General features: G+C 40.2%; 1 protein-coding gene across 1 annotated transcript in view; it reads right to left on the bottom strand.

Moving 5' to 3' along the window:
* The window catches only part of frem2a (FRAS1 related extracellular matrix 2a), a 60563-nt gene extending 35512 nt beyond the window's left edge, over positions 1-25051 (bottom strand). Inside the window, exons 1-3 of the mRNA XM_042432224.1 lie at positions 19889-25051; positions 16976-17065; positions 2456-2602 (exon numbers count right to left, since the gene is read on the bottom strand). Coding sequence (XP_042288158.1) covers positions 2456-2602; positions 16976-17065; positions 19889-24887 — 5236 coding nt within the window. The 5' untranslated portion in view covers positions 24888-25051. The remainder of the gene's footprint in view (positions 1-2455; positions 2603-16975; positions 17066-19888) is intronic.
* Positions 25052-27745: the final 2694 nt, after the last annotated feature.

The following is a 27745-nucleotide window of genomic DNA, read 5'->3' as shown; positions in this document are numbered from 1 at the left end:
TGTTTGTTCAGATCTGAAGAGGATCCATCCAGCACTTGTTGAAGAGTTTTTTGGATGTTCATATTTTTTTTCTCTGTTAGTTTTACCAAGAACAAGTGCAACTTTGTATTGTCTCTAATCTTAATGTCATCTCAATCTCTTCCCTACTCTTTCTTTTTCCCTCCACGTTAGGGCCCTAACACACCAAAACCACTTTCAAAAACCAACTTGACAAAAATCGATGCTTCATCTCCCTTTGCATCTACACACTGCAACCCTGCAAACTACTAAACTACAAACTCAGTGTTTTCTTAGTTGATTTTAACTTTGTAATATCCACCTGGCCAATGCAATGATTTTTTTTTTTTACAAGTAAGCCTACTACATGTCTAATTTATGTCCTCACTGGATATAAAATTCTGAGAATTAAACCACATGTGCTAACAAACACTTGGAAATGTCATACTGCTTCACAAGCAACGTTGCAGCAAAAATACTTTTCTTCACATTGTTTTCCTATTTGTGCTGGTAAATAAAGAGTTACGTCTGTGCACCAGGGCACCACAATGGTAGCTATATCATCTAGCCTCCTCAAACACATAACAAAAAATGTATTTTTGCAAACTCTAAAATGGCTCAAGGCCAAACAAAATTACCTTGGCTTAGGGGATAAATCTGGTTATGGTGTGTGTAGAAAGGAATTGTTGCAATTACTTTTTGGCTTTGACTGTCTGAGATTATCTTTGGTCCGTATGTGTATTCGTGAGCAGCACTCCAGGTGAGGTACATAAAGCTCTGCAGTGAAGCAAATGACAAAATTGTGCTAACAACCATGGCAAAAAAATTGAAAAAATATGGTTTGGGCTGCATCATGTCTTGAATTCAATAGCATTTTCTGTGCACCTTTTCTTTTATGCTTGTTACACACAGAAATAAGCAACATAGAATGATGAAAATTTTTTATCAACAATAATGTAAAGTAATGAAAGTATCTAAAGCAATGCTACATAAAAGGAGATGGTGAGACATTGTCAGTCTGACAGCAAGTCTCTGTGAGGGTGCGCCTAAACCATGGATGTATTAAAGGGGGCCTATTATGCTCATTTCCAGCTCTATATTTTTATTTTGGGACTCCACTAGAGTAGCTTTGCATGATGCACAGTTCAAAAAACCCTTATTTGTCTTATAATGGCCCTTTATGCAGCCCCTCAGTTCAGCTTTTTGTCACTTGACAGGCAGTTTTAGCTCCTGTCTCTTTAGCCCCCCTGCCCATGAGCCCACTCTGTTCTAATTGGCCAGCTTTCTGGAAGCCTGCCAAGGGGTCGTGTTGAGTTACTGCTAATGAAAACCCAATATTTCCTGCTTCAATTTAAAAGCTTTTAAATGACTAAATAATGGGAGACTTTTATTGTGAAGAATGTACAGGAAATTAAACATGTTCCTCATCTAATTAGCAGAGCTTTGTTAGCGGCGCTAAAAACCGGTCACATATGGAGATATTTTGAGCTCTTTGTTCAGTGGATCAGTTAGAAATAATGCAGGGAGGAATAGTACAACCAGAAATAGCCCAACCTTCACACCTCCCACTTATTTTACTTTGTTGTGCTGTTTGATGGAAAAACACTCACAGCTTGACTCGAGTCCTGGCTGTTAGCGGAATGGAGCAGTGTACTCACGAACTGTGAATGGAGCAGATGACTATATAAAGATATCCGTCACAAGCTGATATCAGCTCGGGCTGAAAGTAGAAAAAATGTTGGAAACCGAGCATTCAGAGCAGTCTGACACCTGAACTTTTTGCTCACAGGGATAACTTCTACATATATTTACTTCATTATTTGACACTTTGGCCACATTTAATATGAACATCTGACAATGTAATATTATATATATGACTGAAAATAAGGAAAAGCATAATAGGTCCCCTTTAAGAGTACTGGATACAGTGCTGCTGCTCAGTCTTGCTGCCAGTGTTTCCTTGTGGCCACTGGTGGTATTGCAAGCATTCCCAAAAAGCATTTTCTCCATAGACCACCATTATAAAAGAGACGTCAGTAAAACTGTTGACAGGACAGCCCGAACTGCAAATAAGGTCAATTATTACTCTTTATATAATTCATTTTTAATCCATGAAAGTTTTATATTTGTAAATCTTTCCTTGAGCCTAGAAAAGCAATTTTAAAATCTGTGAGTCATCCCAATCAAAACTCAATGGTCTGAGCAGGAACTTGCAGGCAGGGCCAGCAAGAGAAACACTACTGCACATATTCAGTGGGCCGCATAACATGGAAGCAAGAAACCTTTTTGGCTTATGCACCAGGCAAACAATTTTCATTCAATTGAAACTGAATTAACACACCAACAAACACACATTACCATCCCCAGAGCCTTGCTACACCGCTAGAGTGGCTAAAAACACAAAACATGTCATGAAACACAAAGGTAGAGAGAAAAGTAGACAGGCAAGCAGACTAACCAATGAAAGACGTCTCTCCCAGGTAGCCTCTCCGTCTGAGGACCACCTCCAGGAACTTGTCCTCCTCATCCACCACGTAGTACTCTTTCTCCAAAGAGATCCAGGACCAGTCTAGACGGAACTGCTGTCCCTTCAGCTTGTTCCCACCTGGACAAAATATACAAGAACATCAAGGTGTTTTGTTAATATTTACACCAAATGTGTTTTTTCAGCCTGTTTTTGTTGTTAATATTGTTTAATTAAAAAAAACAGTCACCAGTAGTTTAGTATTCATCGACATGAATTGACTGAATGTGTTGCTCTTTTTTAAAACCCTATTAGTGTAGACATACTGTTTATTATCTAGGATATCTGTGGAAATATGTTACTGCGGTGGGTGTGTGTCTACATTTTTTCTTTCTTTCTGTGACCCAAGTGGGCAATTACTGCAAAACTGAAATGAAGAAAAATAATTCAATGTTTTAATTATTTTCAATGTGCAGTCCAAATATTCACAACACATCTGCTGCAGACTAGTTACAGATTCATAAAAAAAAGAAATCACACAATTTCATACCTTTCCATAACTAACAGTCAATCTTTTCATGTACACTCGCTTTATAATCAAATTCTAATTTTCCTTCATTGATTGTTTTTTCTTTTCTACTCACTTGTACAAAAATAGCACATCATCCTGAGGATTTGAACATGCCAGCCAATCAACATAATTAAGGAAGGGTTTGCAGAGTAGTTGTGCTAGTGTTAGAATAATAGAGCAATTTAATAGATGTCACTTCAACAAGCGGACAGGAAGGATGCTGCCTTGTGTGGCTAATTTACCCACCTACTGCAGGGGAAAAGGATCCAGTTCTGCAATGATGAATGGAAATAATGAGAAAACACTGTAAAAGTGAAATAAATGGAGTGGAGAAAGGTTTTTTCTTCTGCTTTTGTGGTGATGAACAATACCTAACTATGCGCGGAATTCCTGTGAACACTAAACTAAATGTCTGTGTGTGTGTTTGAGCTGGCAGAGGTGAAGGATTGTTTGTGCAAACGTTAAGTGTAGGCTGTCAGAAAGGATATCTCATTTAGTTGTACTGAAGACAGTTTCAAAGCTGTTTGTTCTTTCAAGTCAGTCATGCCTCTTAAAGGCTGAAGCTGTAAGGCTGTTCAAAACACATACAGCATAGCACTTCACCTCCACCATCATGGAGGTCTTAAATGGCAGCGGGGCCGTATAGTAGTTCAAACATCCTCATGTAAAAAATAGGTGAGTAATCCTGCATTCTGACTCTGATAAAAGATGAAATGAAAGCATTTTCCTTTCCATCTCAATCAATAAAGTATTGTAAATAGCATCATAAATTGTGGAGATGCTGCTCTCCACCTCCACAACTAGTACACATACTGTACAGATCAGCTAGCATTCTGTTTATGGGAAGTACACAGATTTTAAACATAAAAGTCAGGTTTACAGATCTTAGTGAGTGCTACTGCGTATTTGGAAAAAGTTGTATAAAGCATTCTGTGGCTCCAGAGACAGCTGCTGGTTTTGCACAGCTGTCAGTTGGGGTTGAAGACTACAAGTTTGAAAAAATCTGTGGGTGTGGAGTTGGAAAGAAGTGAGGTTACTAGACCCTTGTAGCCTGCGCCTCAATTCTGCTTGAGGCTATAGCAGCTTGAGGCTACAGCAGCTACTAGCATTTAACACACCTGAATCTTTGACCAAACTAATGTTTGTTGCATTGTGGGTAATATAGGCCAGGTTTTGGAGGAGGAAGAAGGTGTGGAATAAAAAATACAACATCTTTGCTTCTGCTGCATCGATTTTTTTTTTAAACTGTCCATCATGAGTCCCGCAGCGTTCCAGGAGTGCAATCCTAAATCAGTGGAGTACCCTTTTCGAATAAAGCTCTGACATGAAATGTCAACATGGTGCTAAAACTCAGCAGAGGTGAAAAGTTCAGCACTTTCCGACTTGGCAGACATAGCTACAACATGCTGGGGTGAGGAGACAGCTAATATAATCAGAGCTCACGTATCCCTCCGAAAGCCTGTAGGCCAAGTTCAGGCCTCACTTAGTAGGTGTAAATACAAAATCGCACACATACACCCATGCAAACACACACAACTCTACAATTCTACTTTGCTGCAACCTTGACTTTCATCCCAGCTTCCCGATAGTAAATGCATCATAAGCTGCCTGAAATCTTAGTGTGTGCATATGTGTGTCTGCATGTTTGTGTGTGTGCAGTCCTTCTGTGTGACCTCCCACTGGAGGTGAGGAGCTGTGCACAGACAATAGGGATCTGAGTCAGTGGGCTTCAGACTGTCTCATTCCTCCAGCCTTTTGGAAGGATAAAAGACCTCTCACATGTGCTGACTATACAAAAAAGCAGCTTTGAAATCATCCTCAATAGAACTAAATTCACTTTACACCCTCTTTCAAAGGCTTTCCCAACAAAAACTCACCACAAGGGGTTTTTGAACCAATTAGGGATTATAGTTTCTGTATAGCAAATGTAAAGGATCACTGAGAAATCTGCAGAGAAAAACTTTGATGCTTCTGTTCTACTGATCTATGAAAGAATAATCACTGACAGCTGTCCGGTCAGACCAGATAATTTCATAATCACAAAGGCTTGAAATCAAAAGGCACGTAACCTTAATGCACAGTAAGAATGTTTCTGTTACTATCCTAGCTCTATACAATGCTCTTACTAAGTGTGTGAATTGTGACGCTGAGTTGGTTACAGCTGCTGGTTTTTGCCTTTCCCTTCAGATGTACCTGATATGTTCAGTTAGTGATCAGCGTGCAGCACATCATCACAACCTGACCCAGATAGCCAATAGTCTCAACTACATGGTCAAACTTTAAATAACATGATTGGTAGGTCCTCAGTCATAAATTACATTTACTGATCACATTGGTGTGAAAAAAGATGATGAAGACTTTTTTGAGTAAGAATAGTTTTGGCATTTAAATATCTTTATCATTATTATTAGTTACTATTATCTTAAGTTTATCTTGAGTTTAGATTTTTAAATAATATTTCTTCACCACTTTAATGCTGTTTCAAAATGTTAATAGCAAGATTAATAGTTATGTTATCAAATACACATACATCATGAGAGCTTTTTGTTTGATATTATTAAAGCAAATGGCTACATGTAATGTGAAAGGGTTGCTTGCAGTGATGAATCAATGAGAATTGTACTCTCAACTTTTTAGGCTCATTGTTGTGAGCCACAAATGAATTCATGACTCTAAATGAATGCTAAATTTGTCTGTTGGATGTAGATAGGAAATTGTTTGCTAAGATGTTAGCCATAAAAACTTTATTAGGCAATAATGTCTTTCAGCTTGTTTCAGAGCTCCTCTGCCTTAAATTGACAAAAAAATGATTATACAGCACTAATACTTGAAATTGTTTGTTTATAACTTTTCCAAACTTATTCTTGGGTAGGCTTCACAGAGACATACAGGCACAACTAATACTAGGTGTACAATTAAAATTGAATGCAGCAGTGAAATTACAGATCATGTAAGATGAAGGCTGAGTTAGTGCGGCTTTTATTTCCTATTAAATAATGTCTTTTCATACAAAGGGTATCAGTGCAAAAACTCTCATCCCACAGTAAGCCATGCCTTTCTTTTCTCTCAAACCTTCTCTCTCCAAAGACAGGTCCTTGACCTCTAAAAGTAGCACCCCATAAAGCTACAATCATTCATTCAATAGCACATCAAAACAAGTGCTACTGACCTTCATCTAGGCCTAAGTATCTGCTCTGTTTCTGAATATGCCGCTGGCATCAGCCAAGATTCTCACACTTTGAGCTTATGAAGAGGATTGAGTCTTTCAAGTCATAAAACTTGAGGCTATGTGAAGTCAAGAGACATTAGTTTTTAAGTCAGAGTGGAGCTGTGAGTAATTTTTCATTCATTCATTTTCATTGAATTCTTGATCTGATTGATTGATCTGAAATGAGTTTAGAGAAAAAGAAATGTTGAATAACGGGGTAAGACAGCAAGAAAGATCTCTAAACATCTGCAGTGTTGGGCATCACAACTAATGAAACACAGATTGACATCAAAACAAATTGTAGCTGTCATAACCCAACCGGTCAAAGCAGATGGCCACCCTCCTAGAGCTGGGTTCTGCTTGAGGTTTCTTCCCGTTAAAGGGGAGCTTTTCCTTACTGCTGTCGCCAAGTGCTTGCTCATGGGGGAATTGTTGGGTCTCTCTCTCTGTAAATAAAAGAGCATGGTCTAGACCTGCTCTGTGTGAAAAGTGCCCTGAGATGACTTTTTGCTGTGATTTGGTGCTATATAAATAAAACTGAATTGAATTGAATTGAATAATGTTAGACGCTATTAGTATTTCTTCTGTTCATTCATATGACACCTCAGGCTTTTCTTAACACCAAATCACCATTACAACCACTTTAATGGCATTTGACACTCTGCTACAGTATGATTATAGGTTACTAAATGTCACTAAGTGAACAGTGTCCACTTTACTCTCTTAGTCTGTCAATGCCAACCACTAGACATAGCAAATATGGATTTACTGCTCATCCTGCAACCTGCAACATTAAATCTTCAGAAACACATTCAAATGCTTTTTCAAAGGAACCTCTTTTCTAACACAGACTTCATGCTCATCCAATAAACATAACTCACATTAATATGTACAATAACACACACACACATAAAGGAGGAACTATCATTCACAGGTTTTGGGGATGTGTGAAGGATGTGTGAATGTGGGGGGAGGGAAGTGTGGACTATGCGATCAGCTCTCTTGTGCTGGACCATTTGTGCTTTTGATAACCAAGACTGCTGGATCATTCACTGTAACATCTTAACATCCAACACAGCACATTAAAATGGCATTTAGATAAGAATCATTGTTACCACATACATAAATGTAGACATTTACTTACTTTATTTTCTAATTTAAAAAAATTGAGACTAAGCGTGCATATCTGAGACTTCACACCCAAAATCAAAGGAAATTTTTCACAGCAAGACAATGCCGTCTGTTGCTCAGTACATCTATTCTGCTGCTGGCTGTGTGGCCCTTCCCTCACTGTTACGTCTCCATCTGCCTTCTGTACTCTTTTGTGTATAAGTCCCCAACTCCCAGTGCAACTGGCAACCAAACAGCTATATGCAACCAACAAACAATGATCTCTCTCACCATGGAAAACTTTCCAGAAACATGGAACTTGGACGTTAACGCAAAATCTGCTATTTCTTCCAGTTGGCAATGTGTTCCTTTTCACAAAGAATGTAGCATATGAAGCTCTGTAACACTCTTTCTGCTAAAATAGGCCACCAGTAATATTGCAGTAGTAATAGAAGCCCACGAACCATCACTCTGACAGGAGTGTCACTCTATATACATTTTGATGGCTGACAAAATACAGACACCTCACATCCCCTCTGGATGTTTTAATACCTTGTAGTTCACTTTAAGAGGTGGATGGAAGCAATTGTGTTCCCTGAGAGATGTGTGGCAGCCACTGTGCTTAAGTTGAGAGAGAGGTTTGGCTTGTGTGCAGCTAGTGGTAAAAAGGATCAAGAAGATCATGCTGGGTTCTGCAATCCACTGCTTGTACTAGGTGTGTTTGGACATGCATATATCAGACTGAAAGCAGGTCATTTTACAGGTCTTTTAGCAGCACCATAATCCAGCGTGTATGTGTGTTTGTGTTGTGTGTGCGTGTGTGTGTGTGTGTGTGTGTACGTCCCACTACATCTATTCTTCGCCCGAGGCAATCAGCATGATAGTGGATATCTCCTGAGGTGTGGTGAGATATAGGCTGGCTGACCAGGAATTCATGGCCCTGGGCATACACAAGTACTTAAAATACTGCTAGACCCAAAGGCAAATTAAAGCCAAAGTGTGTGAGGTTTCTATGTTGTTAATTTACCGGGATCAAGTACATTTTGACTGTCTGGACTGCTGCTTTGCACGTGTGTAGGTAATTATGTCCAGTAGTCACAGCGCTTGATCAATCACTTCACAGGACTTCAAACCAAATGCAAGGACAAACCTGGTGATGCTGTTTATAACTCGCAGTATTATATACAGTGTACGTGATGTGTGCGCCAAAGTGTGCCTGTGGGCAACAGAGGAAGTGAAGTGCACATACATTATCCCCCCCACCGACAATAAAGAGGTAAAAGTTGCGTGCGACAGAAGAACACATTGTTTCCTTCCGATATTGAATTGCCATCAGGCATGACTGTGGTGCAGAAACACCTTAAGCGACCTTGCACATGAAACCTTAAGAAACTGACATCAGGGGCAAAGAATCTTCACTCCTTTGAAGTTCTTGTGATACACTTAATAACCGTGAGCTTTTTCACTGATGTCTGCAAAGACAGCCATATACGACCCTGGGCATCGCTTAAAGCTTAAAATGAGAAGGCTCGGGGACAAAGAAATTGTGGCTTCCTTTAGGTGTACTTGTGTGTCTGAATAGCTGTACAGCAGTGCATGTGTGTGTACATAATATGTCTGTATCTGTGTTTAAGCGCGTGTGTGACTATGTGAGTGTCGGATGAATGATGACACCTAAAAGCATTTGTTCTCCTGCAGGATTTCTTTGTGCTCATCACAGAGGCAGAACTCCAGCACGCCTATCACTCCAGCTTAAGCGCAAGTCTCCCCATGCCACCAATATAATATTTAACAGAGGGATGGGTCTAATGTATCTCAGGATGGTTCCTGGCACTCCTGAGAGCAAACTCTGTCTGATAAACCAGCTACTGAAATCTCTGGTTCCTCCTTCCCACTTTTTCTCTGCTCTAATTTCCCTCCCGTATCTCCTCCGCCTCCGTAAAACTAAATTTTATTTTGCCAGAAAAACTTTCATTTTTACCTCGGCCGCTTTCCCAATGTTTACTTTTTTTTAGATGTGTGGTTTTTATTAGAGGGTTTGAAAATATGAATAATAAAGCGAGTTAACAGTTCATAACGTTTCCCCAGTGCTGTGTGCTTTCATATTGCAATGTTGACAGAGAATGCAAATGAAGTATCACTCTATGTTGTAATGTTTATATGATTTAAACATAAATTAAAGATCCATTAAAAAATGAAATAGCAGTAAACAGAGACGGTAGGGACAGCACATGTAAACACGGTAAAACAAAGAATGAGAATTAAGATTTCCTACAGTTTTATTTTATATAGAGAAAATCATACTCCAAAGAAGATTTCTGTAATATGAAGAGATGTGGATATAAAGTAGTTATGCACTGCATGCCATCTAAAAAGGAAGAAGGATGGGGTGAAAATTAGATGGAGAAAAAGCTGCTAAATAAAAAAGAGTGAGGTAATGGTGTGAACAAAAGGTAACAGGAAAGCAAAAGATATCCTACGCTGATAACTGGGAACCATGTATTCAGATAGTCAAAACTGTCAAAAGTCACAAGTGGCAAAATAAATGTTGAAAAAGATTCAGTTTTTTTGTTTATTCTTGAGATTAGAGGATGTTTGGTCATACTTGTGTGTTTACATGTGGCGCACTGGCTGTCAAGCAAAGAGAAATGCAGAATCAATGATGATTGTCATGATGAAAAATCCCTTCACATCTCTCAACAAGTCTCATGCTCACATTTCAATGCTGTAATGAGATGCAGATCATTGTGAGCGAATGTGCTGTAATCCTGCAACAGAGATCCATCAGCACCAGCGCTGACAGACAAACACCGCAGGCGGAGACAGACAGCGGGAAAAGACAGCAAGAGTGTGCCAGTAACACCAAATCCTGACACCTAAGACAGTCACACAATAGACCACAACATACTTTGAGATTAAACTCTGCCAGACAGAGGGGGCAAAATATTACAACTGCACCTCGACGAGAAAAGAGGACATTGACTGACTGAGAGGCAGACAAAAATAATACTAAAGAGCGAAATATATAATGAACGCATATGTTGAGTGGAGTAAAAAAAAAAAGGACAATGAATAAAACACATCCAGCAAGATCCAAGACTGACTGTGAGAGGGGAGAGATGAAGAGGATAAAGATAAGAGAGTTGGGCCCTGGGAGAAGTGAGTGACAGTAAATTCCTGAATGCAGACAGATGAAGAGAATCCTCGTCTAAAGCCAGGGGATGTGAGCGTGTGTCAGTCTGAGCTACATGCTAATGTATTACCTTACAATTCTTCCCCCATCAGTAAACGTAGCTGGACAGGTTAACAAAAGTTTAATGGATTAACCTGCTCAATTTGTGGCCACGGTTACAGCCATTTTAAGCCTGACATTGTTTGCTTTATAGGTTCTGTCAAGTTTAAACTCAGTCTCCAAAGCAGGTGAGGTATACTGAAAGTGGACTAACAAAAACAACAATACAACTAACGTGTTTCAACTTTGGAATTGAGTTCAATACAGCTATTTCACTTCCAGAAATTCAAAGAAATCCAGAAATCTGAAACAAAAGATCCCATTTACATTCAGTATATTCATGGATGACTTCATATTTCTGAGCCAAGAAATAATCAGACGTTCTGATAATCAGAACATCATTCTACTATTAAGTTTTCATATGTTAAAGACTTTAAAAGTCATTAAAGTAGCATTTTAAATTGGCTCCTTTATTTCTTTTTCAGAAACTGATTTCTTTCATCCATTAGAAAGAATCTCTGTATGTACATAAATAATTTGCGACACTTGTCATTTGATAGAGAAGAGGACAATCAGACGAGGTCATTTCATCTGAAGTGTTGTGTGACTGCTTTTATGAAAAAAGGGCCTTTTGAAAAGAGGAGAAAAAAGTCACAGTGGCACCACAGATCTACACCCAATCACACATACACAAACAAAGCTGAAGATAAAGAACTACTGCCCTTGCAGTAGTCAGTGGTTATAATTAGTCTTCTAACGGTAACAAGGGAAAAGTGGTACACAAAGTATTTTTTTATATTAAAGACATTTGTGAAGACCAAGACAAGCATGTAATGTGTACTGTGTGCAGTGAAACGTGGATGAAACGGGGATATAGAGGCTGCAGGGGGTGTTTTAAAGGGATATATCGTTGAAACTCTAGATAAAGGAGTGGTATGTAGGGGCTGCTCGTGGGTGAGGGAGGGGTGAGGATAGGATGAAAGGATTCTATTGTAACGATCAATCCCGTTTGCAGTGGAGGGAGCAACATTCAGAGGAAAGAGGGGATGAGGAGAGAAGTTAAGAGGACACACTGGTCTTATTCAGCAGGTATAAAGTTAAGCATGCTCAGAAAAGTGTGAGAATGTATGAAACATGTGCTACTTTGTAACTACACCTCAAATGCAACATGAAAATTCAGGTTTTGACATATACTTTTTAGAGGTGCTACCCAAATACAATGGAAGTTAATGGAACAGCAAAAACAAACAAAAAAAAAACATCAAAAAAATTCAACAGCAACATTTCATGGGGCTGTTTCTTTGGTAGAAATTTATTCTAATGAAAATTATCAACAGCAAGGGTATTGCTAACAGTATGGATAGACAAAATTAATTTCAGTGTTGTGAGTACCGGAAATTATATTCCATTCATCTCCATTGTATTATGTTGGTGGCAGAATTCTCACAGATATCTCAAAACCTCGACAAATAATATCCAAAGTATATAGCTACATGTCACTAGAGTTAAGTGAGAAACCATCTTATTAGTAACAATGAAACAATTGGTCAATTAATGCTGTTCTTTGTTTGTTTTGCGTGTTTGTGTGATGATAAACTGATTATCTTTGGGTTTTCGACTTTTGGTTGGACAAAATAAGACATTTGAAGACGCCACCTTGGAATTCAGGAAACTAATGGTCATTTTCCCCTATTTTATGACATTTTATAGACCTAATAATTAGTAGAGTAATCGTGAAAATTATCAGCAGGTCGATCAGTAATGAAAATAATTATTAGTTGCAGCTCAGTTTTTCAAAAATGATGTTCAAGAATTATGATCTTCAAATTTGCTCCACTGAAATTTGTGTTGTTTTCTGCTGTTCCACCAAAACTATCTGAACTTCTCACAGCCAAAGAGAAGCCTGGGAAACAAGCCGTGTTCCAGCCAATTACATTTAACTATAGTGATCCCAGCTGGTCTTAACCTGTGACAGAAGGTGTTTCCTGCCACTATTCCCCTGTAGATGAGCCTGTAATAGGGCCATGTAATTACCAGTGGCTGCCTCGGAGCTCTGCCCAACTCAGACGCCCAGGGCTCTCATTACCCACAATGCTGCCTGGGCTCTTAAATATCAAACACCTCTTTGTGCTGGAGGCCCGACCGCCCCGTAGCCCTACGGCTACCCCTCTGCGCTCTGCTGTGCATGCATGTGTGGGATTGTTTCTGTGAGTGTATACCGTGGCACATGTAAATTATTGTTTTCACACATCATTGTATATAGGTGGATCCAAATACATGTACATTCATGTGTTATGAGAAGATAATGCTCACTTCCTAAAAAATAGAGACTTGAGTTGATTTTAGTGACTTTTGGGGAGGAACTACTGAGAGGGATGTTCTGCACTTTGTTGTACCTGCTGCTGAAATTCACTGTAGTGCAACAACAATGTTAACTAACTGTTTTTAAATATTTATTCCCGTTGCTTTACACATTTTAGGTCTGGAATCAGTTTGCAGAAACACCTACTCTCCCGAGAGGGAAGGAAGCCCAAATGGATCCAGTAAACTTAAGGATTGATAATACTCCTGTACTTGAAGTAGAGAGCTCCTTTGAAAAGCCTTGAGTCTTTTTTATTTAAGCCAGACTGTTGCCAAGAGCAGAGAAAAAGAAAAAAAATCTAAGAACTTTACAGGAGCATGGACGATCAATTAGTCAATGTTTCTCCTTTCATGTGCATAAAGGAAGTGTTATTCTTCTGTGCATTAGCACTTTCGCATTAGCACTTTCTTCTAAGTGCATAAGTACTACATGATTAAAAACACCTCTGAAAAATGGATCTAGGGCTAATTCACAAAACCATTAGTTCATGTTTTTAGATGAAAAGTGCGCAGTAGAATGGTTTGCTTCTTGTGTATTGTGGAAAGAACATTTAAATTTGGATGTTGGCGGTGAGGACAAATAGTAGTGTGAAACTGGAGGAGAAAAATCGTCATCTAAACACGAATGTTATATCCCATTCTGATATATCCAAATACACTCAGCCAGTGGCTCATAATCTTGACACTGTCTTTTAAATCGACACTTGACATTTCTGAATGTGAATATGAGAATTTCTCAACAACTTCATCAAATTCAGATACCCTGATAATGGGAAGATTACAAGGCTCTACACAAATTGTTCTGTTTGGTTTTTAATGCAGCACCATCAAATCTAAACATACAGGAGGAAAATGAACAGACGGTCTGTTGCACCTTCTGCACCTAAACACGTGTGCTGTTATAAACCAAGTGCACCTCCTTTACTGTACATTTAAGGATGAAAGGAGGAGTAATTTAAGGAGTTAGTCATTTTCACACAATTTACAAATGTGTGGGTACACATTTGCACATGTATAATAAGGCTGCGTTGGAGTTGAGAAATTTTAATTAACCTGTATTTTGTATCTCGGTGACAGCAGAAAAAAGGGTAGGCACTGATCAATTAGTTATATTGACTAGAGAGAAAAAGAGCAGAAGCCAATAACAGCTAAACTCATTATCCAACAGTTTTACAACATGTCAAGTGTGGACCTGGAGTTGTGCCTTTGTGGTCATTACACTTAAACTTGAAACTTTTACAAATCTTTCTATAAATACTCATCATAATCAATACTTTTGGGGGTTACAGTGGCCCTAAGGACATATCACTTAAGGAAACAAGACCCAGTAAGAAACAATATAATTTTTTTGTGTATGTTTAGGTATTTATAGCATTTCTTCATTTGGAGTACATTTCCCCTTATGATAGAGCTTTTACTGTATAATATTTTGTTCTTAGGGCCCATCAATATAAATACCCAAACAATTTTGTCAGTCTGAATTTGATTGCAGCCTTAGTAAATGTTGTTACTTCAATAGTGATCATTTGGGTTCAGTATTACTAATTTTAGATTTCTTCCCTGAGCTTGTTGAACTTGGATAGATGCAACTACCTCTAAAGCTCTCCTTCACTCTCACAAAATGTCCTATATGAGACTCCCAGTACCTGATTGCTTAATTAGCTGCTGCCTTACTAAATGGATGCTAATTTTACACACATGTTTCAAGCACACATATAGAGCATAATGTACCGCATTGAATGTGCATTTGCATAAATCAGGCTGTGAATGAGTTATTATGCATCTCTAGCTGGTCACAACAAAACAGAGGAATATTTATTCTGATTTTATACATAAAAATGAAAGCAGGTTTTTATTTATAAACCGAAAGCGCTTACTGCTCTATATATGAGAGTTACCCTTCTAACCCTCTAGAGGCAAACAGTTGAAACACTTAAATAAGTACATTTCAGGCTGATCATCTCAAGGTTTATTTATTTTGTATTATGTAGCTTGTATTTCTAATACATATTGATCAAATTTCTTTCTCTATGCCAACGGAAAGCCTGCAAAATCAGAATAGTATGCAGTAATACTGTATGACATATCCTACAGCCATATTCACAAATTATACAAGCAGTCTGTCTCATTAAATCATTGAACTGTGAAAATGACATTTGTTAATCTTGGCACCACAAAAGCAGTTTTCTATCTTTGATAAACCTGGAAGCCTTGTCAGTTCACTAGTAAGCTAATAGGATGTAGCATAATTTGTAGTGTACAGTTATAGACAGAAGACCATGGCATATGTACATTTTTCAGAAATTGACCCACAGTTGCAGCAGCTCTGAATAGCAGATCACTTGAAGTCACAAATGAAGTCAGCACAAGCACCAGTCACCTCATGCATCTGAAGCTGACAAAGGGATGGCTCCCATTTAGCCCACTGATACAGAATGAAAACAACAGATTCAACAAAAATACGCTTCACCGAACTGTTTGTTAAATCTGCCAGGAACAATTTACAAAATTCAGCTCGAATTCAGTGCTATCAGCTGGAATACAATGCTTGATTTGAGTGGTTTCAATCACAATTATGAGTTGTGAGTCATGAACAATGAGTTATTCTATGAACCCTGACAACTATGTACCTGGAAACCCAGAGAGAGGAGGAGACAGTCTGTGTTCACCCAGAGTGATGATAAACTGGTGGGTCTAAAGGTTAGAGAAACCATACAATAACCAACTTACTAGTATATGGCTGGATGTGTTTGGTCAATGTGTGAAATTGTGGCCAATTTGTTACAGGGACAGTCAGTGGTAGTGTCTATAATGTGAATTCCTGGATATTAAATGTTCATCTGCAATTTTCTGTAGTGGTCCCAGTAATATTTGCTGGTAAAGTTTACTGAAGGAGAACATCAAATGACATGGCTAAGCTTTGTTTGAGTCAGAAAAAAGGTTATGAATGCAGTTGGAAGAACAATACTTTATACTCATATCTTGGGATGTTTTATTTGAAAGAGAACTTATTTTCACTCTAATTCTAACTATTCTAATTATCTGTGAACTCACCCTGCTCTTTCATCTGTTTCACTCTGCATATGTCTCGTTTTTCACACTGCATTGTGTGTTTTGTCAGAGTGATGGTTATTTGGGGTACTTGAACTGTGCACTCTGCCTCATGTCCCTAACCCTTTCCTGGTTGAGAATTATGGAGGCTGCAGTGAAAATTATAAATGAAAGTTTCGACAATATTTTGGGTGCAAATTCAGCAGCCTTATCTCTGCCCAGTTACCGCAGTTACAGCCAAATCAAGTGCACCGGCAGAGCAGCCTCCCCACACTAAACTGATATAACAGCCTACATGAGTTGCATGTTTTACCTGCAAGTCTCGTGTTTTAATACTGTTGTTCATCGTTTGTGATGTGAAAACATCAGAGAAATAAAAAGTTTGCGTCCTGGTGTTAGTCAATTATAAAATCGCAAACGCACCACAGAGCGTCTCTTCTGCCAGCTGCTGCCAGCTGGAGAATCGAACCCACTGGATGGTAGAGGAGGAGACGGTAGAGATGCTGGTATGCGTCTGTTTAAACAGCAGTTCAGCTGCATTTAACACCAGAGCTGAGAGCGTCAGAGCTCAGAGCAGGAAACACAGTCGCTCTGCGTTGTGCTGCAGGTCTCCGCTTCCATCATCTCGTGCCAATTCGTTTTGAAAGAGCAACAGCCAATAAAACTCTAACACTCAGCTGGCCGACCAATGGTGTAACTTCATCACTCACTCACTCACTCACTCACTCACTCACTCACTCACTCACTCACTCACTCACTCACAGACAACCATGGTTATAGGGCTGGTCTGTGGCCGGTCCAGCCAAAAAGTGGCAAGTTTGATCTTCACTTGCATCTATCAACATTTTGTTAAAATGTCATTTGGCAACACATTCAGGACCCTTTCTGCTCAATCAGTGTAAAGTCTCTGTGCACAAAGGAAAAAAAAAACAAAACCTAAAATCTAAATGTAAATATAAAGATAGAAAGGTGCTATCTTACCGTTATCCTCAACAGAGAAGTGGAAGAGATCAGATGTAGCATTTTCTTCATTCGACAACACATAACAGATGTTCAGGTCATCAATATCAGCTGTAACAGGAGAGTAACTTTAGTTTAGTGTAAAAAAAGTCAAAAATATGGAAGTGAAAAAAGTGAAAAAAACACCTCAAGCCAACAAAGGAAAACAACCACAAAATCAAGATGACAAGGAAATGGCAATAAATGTTTTGATATGTTTTGCAGAGAGCAAATGATTTCCAGTGCCCTCTCTATTTAAAAGTGAAGGATTACACTGTCATGTCAATGTGAAATGATGCGTGATGAAAATTTCACTTAAAGCAAGGTGATAGCTAAATTATAAACTGTATATTGAAGAGATTTGCCCTTGTCAAGATTAAAAAAATATATTTATGAGACAATTTGCATTTTAAGATTAAAAAAAAAACTTCATGTGAAGTTTCACGCTGGCAACAGAAATAGCCTCAAATGCACTTTGAAGTTGTAATATGGCTTTATGGCTTGTTCAAACACTCTCTCTGTCAAATAATTGTTCAAAGATGGAATCTGTCCCGCTTCAGCACCATATCAGCTACAGTAACAGCAGGTCTCTTGTATCACACTGATTCAGTTCCTTATCAGCACTCAGCATGAACAATTTTCTACCAGAGAAAGCATTCTGAAAGTCATGCATCCGTAATCCAGGACGATAAGGCCACAACCTAAAATTCGAGACAGCTCAGACTAAACCAACAGAAAATGTTTAAATTCTAAACCTGCCAGCTCTCTGTGTCAACACCTCTGAAAACCAGGTGACAATGGATCTTTTTAATGACAGACGAGGCTAAGAATGTTAAAAACAGGATTGCGGCGGGGCACCTACGCTTCCACAGCTGTTTTGCTAACATCTCTGAATTACAGGGCTCGGTCTGCATTTTTTCCACAATTCTCCAGAAACGTCTGTTACAGTGCGGCAAAATCATCAAGACTGTGAAAGGGCTTGGCCCCTGCAAACTACCTCCCTCAATAATAGATGTCAGAGGAAGGAGGTTCATAAAAGTATAAACCCCTGACTCCTGACTGGGACGCGTCTTAAACCTCTTAGGTGGCTTCCTGTCAATGCTCCCTCTCCTTCTTCCTTTCACACATGGAGGCTTGGACAAAAATGTATTACCATTTTCCATTAAACAAATATATATTTTAAGATTTTTGTAAGAGCATTGTTCTGCTTTTGAATTAGTTCATTTTTAGCGAGTAGTGGTCTGATCGTGTAGACAAAGCAAGAGGAGGACGACGCAAGTATTGCTGTGCGGCCTTGAACTTGAGGACCTTGCAAATATAAAGTCAACACGGTGAACCAGGGGCACACTGTTCATCAAATATTTAAAGAGAATGTCTCCTGGGATGTGCCCTGGAAATAGGATGAGTAAATAAAGAGCGAGGGATTGTCTCTTTCACCTGACTGATTCTTCTGACAAGGCTGGTTACACACTCTCTCTCTCTCTCTCTTTCTCTCTCACACCCCTTCCCTCATTCCTTATTTCTCTCATGCAACCTACAACTTCGTCATTCCATCCGTTTCCCCTGCCTCCTTTGCACTCTCTTCCACTTTACTTGCTCTCTCTGTCCCCTCTTCTGCCCCTTTGCTTCTCTTTCTCACTGCACTCATGTCTGATCTGTGCCCTTTTTTCTTTTAAAGACTGCAGCCGCACAGTAGTTGTCAAAAGTGCCCATCGCCTGCAGAGTGAAGAGCTCTTTTTCACTCTCTCTTAGACCCTGTCTGTGCTTGTGCTAAGCTGTGGCATGAGCGGGTGAATTTTCTTATGTATTTGTATAATTGCCTCAGCATGATATGAAATACTGCATTGATTGCATCACTTTGGACCTCAATCAGTGGCATTGTTGTCCTGATTCTGTCTGCAATATCAACAAACAGGCATGCAGACATGGCATACATGTTTACATATTTATAGTTCAGGTTGTATAACTCGCTACGTATGTTGGTGGTTTATAATAAATGTATTTTGTTGGGAGTTTAATTTTTTAAGACGCACAAGCTGCAATAAATTCTCTGCAATCGAACTGACCTGGTCAAACATCAGAATGAGCTGCAGCTCAAATGCCATTCTGTCACTAAAAGGTCTGCACTGACCTTTTTACATGATCGTCTACTTCTGTCCTGCTTCATTTAACAAGCCATTGTAGAGAACATCAGATGTGAACGTTTCCCCGGAGATGCAGAAATAATAAGTTATTCATCTCTAACCGTCTACAAGCCATTTGCGTGAAACATCAGCCTCTACTTTGGTCAGCTAATTATGATTTGATGAGCAAGGCACATCTAAATCAGGCCCATAAATTAACTATTGAAATTCCCAAGCCAGTACTGGTCACACATGAATAATTATTACCCCATAAATTAAAATCTTTTGTAGGCCGTGTGAAAAATGAATCAAAACTTACAGATTTGCAAGGATTTTTAACTTAAACATTCTCTAACTTTCTGATTTTCTGAAGTTAAAGAGTATCACATTGAACATTAAGGGCTGATAATTATTTGATTACAAAAAATGATGACTTGATGACACTGTTTTTAAAATTTTAAAAGATGTCTGAGTGGGGAGAAGGATTTTTTTTACTGTCAGATTGACACTCCTGTCATTTTGCAAACTAATAATGAAAATTATGTTATATTATGGAGTGGAATAACCTTTGAGGTAATTGATTTAGTGATTAAGCCAGACTACATTTTAAAATCATAACTGTTTTTTGGGGTTTTTTTTCTGGAGTCCACCATCACTCTGCCACTGAACAGTGCTTGACAAAATCATTGTCAGTTGATTATGCCATCCACATGCAATATTCATGCAAAGATAATGCATTATAATACTGGTGCGAGTTTTGTTCAGGGCTTACCTTGACTAAATGTGTTGATGGAGTTGTTTCCTTGTCCAAGGTTAACGATGTAGCCATGTTTGGGCTGGGTAGTGATGTGGAACACCAGGGAGGCCGGGCTGCTGTCTCTGTCTTCTGCTCTCAGCACTTTGGAGCTGATGGGGAATCCCAGGTGACCTGTGGCCAAAATCTTCAAAGTGGGGGCACCTTTATTCACCAAAATCTGGGGGACACCGTTGTCAATTGCCACAATGGTGATCTTCATGGTTTGAGGGTGCCGAGTCTCAAAAACAGTGTCAGGGAAAACATAAAAGTCAGTGTGTGTGCCATCAGTGACCGTAAAGGAAAAGGAGTCCTCTGATGATTCAGTTCCGTCGTGTTTGTAGCTGATGAGGTTTTCATTGAGGTCTTGTTTGGTGAAGCTGGTGACGGGCCTGGACTGGTTGTAGAGGAGTTTACCATGAACAGGCAGCTGGGTGACGGTGAATTTCAGCAGCTTCTCGGCTGTGTCTTGGTCCTCAGCAGTGAGTTCGAATGGTGTAATCAGCTTATTGTGACCTTCTGTGACAATTAGACCATTTACAGTCACAACAGGTTTCTTATTGTCAACATCCACAATAGAGATTCTGAATGTTCTGAAAATAGGATTGTAACCGTCAGTAACTTCAAACTCAAAACTGTCCATTTTCAACTCATCATCCGAGGTGTGGATGTAGTAGATCTTACTGCCGGCGAGTTGGAGTTGAGTAAACGACACAATGGGCATGCCAGGAGTATCTGTACACTCCAAGTGGCCCCTAACAGGTGCCCTTGTGATGGTGAAGACCAAGTTCTCATCAGGGCTGTTGAGGTCAGTGGTGCTGAGAAGATCTGTGGTCAAAGTCACACGGCCACCTTCTTTCAGAGACACGCCTTTACTGACTACATCAGGGAAGACCATGTCAATACTGCCCACAGTGATGTAGAAGTAACGATCAATTAGTGGATTAAGTCCATCCGTGACATCAAATTTGACCAAGTCCCGGATGCCCTCTTGTCCGTTGTGTGTGTATTGTATAAGCCCTGCATCAATTTCAGCTTGTGTGAAATTCATGCCTACTGTGATGTTCTCTAGAGACCCGGGTGGGGTTTTCCTCTGCAGGAGACCCTGACCGGGCCCAAACCGGATAATATATGTGAGCGTACTATCATCTGAATCTAAATCTGTTGCTTTTAGTATTTTGTTGTTGATGTCTTTGGTCTCTCCGATTTCTACCTCCAGGCCATCATTGATTAGCATTCTGGGGGTCTCGTCATCAACAGCAATGATCATAACCACGGCTGTTTTCTGCACTGAGTACTTTCCATCCGTCAGAGTGACATCAAAGCTGTCCTCTGTTGTCTCTGAGTCATCATGCTCATAAATAATACTTGATGCCTCCCTAATCTGTTCTAAAGTGAAATTAGTCACCAAAACAGATCCTGTAGATAGCTGGTTTAAAATGGCACCGTGTTTAGGAGGTTTGGAAATTATGAACATCAGCTCCTCAGGTGGGATATCGGCATCAGCCCCGTTCAGAATCGGAGTGTCAATGACAATGTTCATCCCCTCCATCACGACTATCTCCCTCAAATAAATCTCCGGCTTTTCATCGTTTGTAGGGATGATAACAATTGGAAAAAAATGGTTCTCTGAGAAATTTATGCCATCAGAGCACCTAAATGTGAACCTGTCCTCCACTGGCTCTACCCCTTTGTGAATACTCTGCACATAGTAGATATTTCCCTCCCTGATGTCTCTGATTGTAAAAGCACTGATTGCTGTCCCTGACCTGGACTTTTCTGAGCCTGGGGCAGGTGATATATTTTCCACATAGCCGGCGGAGGGTTGGACAATGATGGTGCAAAGGATATCATCTGTTGGAGTGTCATTATCGTCAGCATTCAAGTGCTGAGGGCCGATGGCGTATTTCTCCCCTTCAATGACACTGAATTGAATCCCAACTCCGACCTCTGGGGCCTGGCTGTCAACAGGGAGGATAGTGACTTGAACGTGGACTCCGTTGACCTTATTGCCACCTACTGTCCAATCATCAGACATGTCTGTCAGAGTCAAATTGAAACCGTCCTGCAGAGAATTGAGACCTATCTCACCACCTGTGTGTGCATACACAACCACACCGTTAATGATATCAGCCTGTGTAAACCTAGTGGCAGGCACTCCTTTAACCAAGATTTCACCCATAACTGGAGGATCTTCTACAATAAAGGTCAGCTGGAGGTCATCAGTGTCATCATCATGGCCTTGAATTACATTAGTTGTGATTTCTGTGGCTCCATTTTCCAGCACATCTATATAAGACCCAATCGTTCCCGCAGGCAGACTGACAGTTGGAGTTTCATCATCGACAGGCTTTACATTGACTTTGACCGTCACGGTTACAACATGAATCCCATCACTGACATCCAGCTGAAATTCATCGCTCATCGTCTCCTCCCCTCCATGAATATATGATATCTTCCCCTCTGAGATATCCTCAAGTCTGAAAACCCCTTTTTTCTCTAGGTCAGTGAATGCTGCCTGTATCTGGCCATGTTTAGGAGGCTGGCTAAGAGTAAAGGTAATCTGTTTACTCATTGTGTCGGGGTCTGTGGCATCAAGCTCAGCGATAGTGATGATGTGCATGCCACGTTCAAACACTGTGAAGCCTGTGTTAGTAATCTGTGGGGGTTTGTTGTTGACGGGTTGGAGGTAGATAGTGAAAGCCCCCTCTACGCTGTTCCCAGCTGTGTCTTCAACAGTATAACGAAACTGTACAACATGGGCTGTGATTCCAAGCTCAACGTCTGGGGGGCCGTAGGAGATCTTGTGATGATTAATTTGAGCTTGTGTGAACTCAGTGACTTCAGTGTCGGGGCTGTCTGTCAGAACCAAAGAACCAAACACAACTGGGTTATTTTCATCAGTATCTGTCGGAGGCTGAATAACTGTGTATTTGAGGTCACGGTCCTCAGAGTCCAAGTCAGTGTAGCGCAGAAATTCTTTGCTAAAGTGTGTGAGCTTGTACTCCTGAACAGTCATTTGCAGGGTGGTGCCGGGGAACAGCTCAGGGGGTACATCATCTATAGGTAAAACCCGAATTATAAACACACTCTCTCCTGACTCATTAGGGGGATCATTGTCATCCTGAACTGTGAACACAAACTGATCCATGACAGTGTCTGTGTTGTGGGGGCCTATATGCTTGTAAAACAACTTCCCGTCAGTGATATCTTTCTGCAGCCACTCTGTCACCTCCTTCTCATACACTTCATCCTCAGCATTGAACTTCCAAGAGGAGGGGTCCTCTGGGGCGTCTGACTGCCTTAGAAGCACAGTGCCAATTGTGGAAAAGGGGGGGACGATGGTGAATTTAATAGTTGAGTCCTCAGAGTCTATATCAGCAGCGCTGAGCATGAGGGGAGATATAGGCATCATCTGGTTTTTAAATAGCACAAGGCCAGTGTTGGCATTTATAATCGGTGGCTCGTCATCAGTGGGAACGATCGTAATGGGAAAGAGGAATTCTACTTCGTTTATCCCATCCGTCATCTTGAAGACAATGTTGTCGCTGTATGTTTCACTCCCATCATGCTGATACACAACTACCCCTGTTGCAAGGTCAGCAGGTGTGAAGAATTTCCTGTGAGAACCCAGCACCATGAGGTCTCCGTGGCGCAGGCCGTCCACCACTGTTAAGGTGACAATGTCCAGGTTGTCTTCATCGCTGATCTCCAAGTTGTGAGCGCTAAAGAGAGGTCTGGACTGACCCTCGTACAGCAGCTGACCAGTGTTACGTGTCACAACTGGGGCCAAAGAGTTCATCGGTTTCACAACAATCATGAAAGCAAAGGGGTCAGAGATGGCCCCGTCTGTGTCTACCACCTCAAACTCAAGCTGGAAAATCCTCTCAGTGTCTGAGTCCAGGGAGGGGGGCTTATAAGCTATTTTCAGATCACGCAAATCTCTCTGGTAGAAGGATGTGATGGGGAGATTTCTATCATCAGTGCTGACTATATAGCCTTCCTCATAAGATAAGGGAGAGGTGATATTGAAAATAAGTTCATCTGGGTTTGACTCTGCATCCTCAGCAGCGAGCATATCAGGGGTGAGGGCAGTCATGACAAACTGACTGACTTCCATCATCATCATGGACACAAAACTGGGCTTAGGGGGAGTATTCTCTTCTCCCTCTTTGATGCGAATCATGAGATGGAAATACTCCTGTTTCACTAGGTTGCCTTCCCTATCATGCAGCTCCACAACCATGGGAACATAATCCCTGTTGGGTGACTTGCGCTCAAACGTGTGCTCATAGCGGATGTCAGCTTGTGTGAATTCATCGCAGTCCATCATTTTGGAAAGTTTACCCCCGTCAATGAGTCTTCCATATCTAGGCAGCGCGCTGCCGCTCGATAAGGATGTGACCTCGCATTTATAAGAGTCTCTGTCATATGTGAACTCTAAAATCTTCTTATCGATGGGGTTACTGATCCCTTTGAGATTATCAACAGTGAGAGGCATGTTTTTGGTGAGTAACTCTAGCTGCGTAAAAACTACCTCAACCTCCATCATAAACGGGATAATAACGGTTTCGGTTTGCGCGTCATACCTGAGCTGCAGCCTTACTCTGTCTTTAGCTGGACTCCTGGACCCGTAGTGGGAATATGTCACGTCATTGGGACCGAAATCACACGGAAACTTTTTGGGAGAGAGATGACCCGGTCTTTGTGAGAGCGGATCATTATCCAAGACGGTGATGCTGCACCGGTCCCCCGGCTGCGTCTGAATCACCAAATCATTGATGGGATCGATGAAGACGGATCTCCCGAAAGGCACACGTATTCCGTTGTTGGCCACCAAGATTGCATCTTCTGACAGTTCAGATCTCAGTGCGTAAAATAATCCAGAGCTGTCAGGCTGCGCGAAAACAATACCTGTTACTGATAAACACAGGAGAAGTCTGTGGAACATCTTGGCAACGGATGTGATCCAAACCATCCGAAAACAGTCACTCTGCCAAGGTGATGTTGAAAAATGTTTCGGTCGTTTCAACTAAACGTAAAAATCCCTTAAGTGTTGGGAGTCAGCTGAATGCCTCGACTGTGATTCCCATGCATCTGTCCGTTCGGTCCCCAGACATGCTCAGAGAGAAAAGCGCGCAGGAGTTTTAACTTCAGACACTTGATAGCCTGCGTAAGAGTGCTACCGCCCAACTCTGCACATATTGGAGGATTTTGAGGGCTTGTTACCTCACCCTTATTGCCAGTGGGCAGTACAGCTGACATTCACAGGGAGGCGGAGACTGGAACATGAACTGAATTACACAGACGCGAGAGATTACATACAGTGCAATCACTGAGTTTCACCAGTCAGGACCGTTCTTTGCAAGATTTGATAAAGGTAATATTTCCCTGAAGAAAAATAGCTTATTTGAGTATTGCTCATGTGTAGGCTACATGACACAGATCATATAATCTTGTCATCTGTGCGGATATAAAGACAAACTGATGAAACTGGGAGAAATGTCAAAATTCTAACCCAGAAGGCAACAGAGATTGTCAGTAGTTTTCATGTCAGGAAGAAAACGTTTAATAACTCCACCACGTTTGTTAGGCAACTGCTTTTAGGATAAAGACAGATTTAATTTACGAGAGTTGCAAAACTAATCAATAATTTTAAGAATTTACAACAAAAAAAATCTTATGACTGATCATTTGTAACAAATTAATTGTTTACACATTAATGCAGATATTTAATGCACTAGCAGTCACTAATTGTAATCATTGTAATTATTAATTTTTACATCACCCTGCATACAAGGACTTCGTAGACCATTGTTACATGCCTCTCTCTCTCTCTCTCTCTCTCTCTCTCTCTCTCTCTCTCTCTCTCTCTCTCTCTCTCTCTCTCTCCAAATATCTCCTGGTTACTGTCAATAAAGCCAAAAAAAGCTAATTTATATGTATCGAGCAACTTTCAGACGATTTTGCACATCATAGTTATTTTTGAACTCTGAGACAATTTTAAGCACAACAAAAATCGATAGAGCCTGAAAAGTAATTTCACAGTATTTTTCATTTGGAGCACGTTCTGGATAGTGCATACTGCATGTATATAATATTGTAAAATTTGGTACTATTATGGTTATTTTGACTATAAGAATCATAACCATAAGAATCCAAAGAGACAGTCATTATAATCATGGCCAAAATGCTGATGAGATAAACGTTCACAAGTCCTTGGGCTTTAGTCATTACATAAAGGTATACTGTCATTTGTATGCTTGTTGTTGGCTCGGTAATAGTCTCAAATGTTCCTCCTCATTTGCTCCAACTCCACACCTCTTGCAGCTAGCTTAAGTGTGAATAAGGTGATAGAGGCGAAATGGTTGTTTAGTTCATATTCATATATGCACTCATCCATTCATTATTCATCTTACTGTTTATCTTGTTGTGAATAAGCACTTGAATGTGGGGCTCTAAAAACACACTGACCTTCCCTCAAGCAAGAAAAAGAGCCTCTCAGTGCCCACTGGGCTGGAGAAAGAAAGATCCTGTCCTTGTCAGTGTAGATCAGTAAAGAATGCAAAAAAAAATAAAATCTGAAATATAACCATAAGCAGTAACATGGGAATGTGAAATACATTTGGCTTCCAGGGACAAAAAAACGCTGCAAATTGTTTCTTAAGACTGGAGAAAATCTATCCTGCTAGACCGTGGTGGTCCCGGGGGAAAATTTGTACAGCAAGTTGGAACATCTGTCAAGTCTAAGTCATGAGAGAAAAGCCCACTGCTCTCCTCCTGCATGGGAAATGGGCTTTTTGATGTGATCAGTTCTCTGCCATTTTCAGTGTTTCTGCAGAATATTTTTTCATGTGGAATTTAGCGTTTGTGGAGAGAGATTAGCAATGGCTTTGGCAACTGTACCAGTCAAATAAAAAGCATGGTATGCCGTTAATCAAATATAAGTCCGTCAGACGTTTGCGCATAAATTTGCACAATATCTGAGATACATGGTGTGCTTTTCAGGAACTTACACAAGTTCATCACAAAGAACAGCGCATCAGCACTGTAAATATATAACAATTCATACTATTGCCATCATGAGGCAAATTATATAGCTGCCATAATCCTACTGAATGCTCTTTCTATGAATCTTTTCTTTCAAACATGAATATTTGAAAAGTTCCTCAGTGTTCTTACAAACATGACAGCCTTGAGTCTTTAAAATCCTTATATGTAACTTGAACTTTAGAAGTGCTGCTTGTCACTATTTTGTTCTTGACTCTCCACCACCCACGTTTAAGATGCCACGTGATTAGAGGGTTTGTAGTGCCTTGTTATTTCAAAGTAGATGGCACCCCCAGCTTTTCCAGCTGTCATATACTTTATAGTATATCCTCTTTAGAGCATTCTTTTTGTGAGATGAGACATGAGAGAAAGCATTCAGATACATGCATATTAGAGCTGCACTGTGAGAAGTGAGTACATTTAGACAGATTATACTGAAGACCGAAGTCTGTAGGAAAGAGACAGAGGGAGTGAAGAGGAACAAAGGAGGGATGTGAAGATCATTATTACGCAGACCAAATTAGAGACTAGCGAACATTTTCACCTGGACTTTTGTGGGAAACAAAATACAACTCTTATTTTCCATAGGAAAATATTTAAAGGAATCCATACATGATAAGCACTTGTCTGTATGCGATTCCCATTATTTCTTTTTTACTCCCTAGATGCACACTTAACAAGCACTTGTTCTGTTCCCATCTGACTAATTAACACTGAAACTCTAGCTCCCTCCTGCAGTTTATCTCTATCACCTACCAAGCACACTGAAACTTTTTGGAAAGTCCA

This window comes from Thunnus maccoyii, chromosome 13, assembly GCF_910596095.1.
Source record: "Thunnus maccoyii chromosome 13, fThuMac1.1, whole genome shotgun sequence".
In the NCBI taxonomy this organism is placed as follows: domain Eukaryota; kingdom Metazoa; phylum Chordata; class Actinopteri; order Scombriformes; family Scombridae; genus Thunnus; species Thunnus maccoyii.
This window is presented reverse-complemented; position numbering and strand designations above follow the sequence as displayed.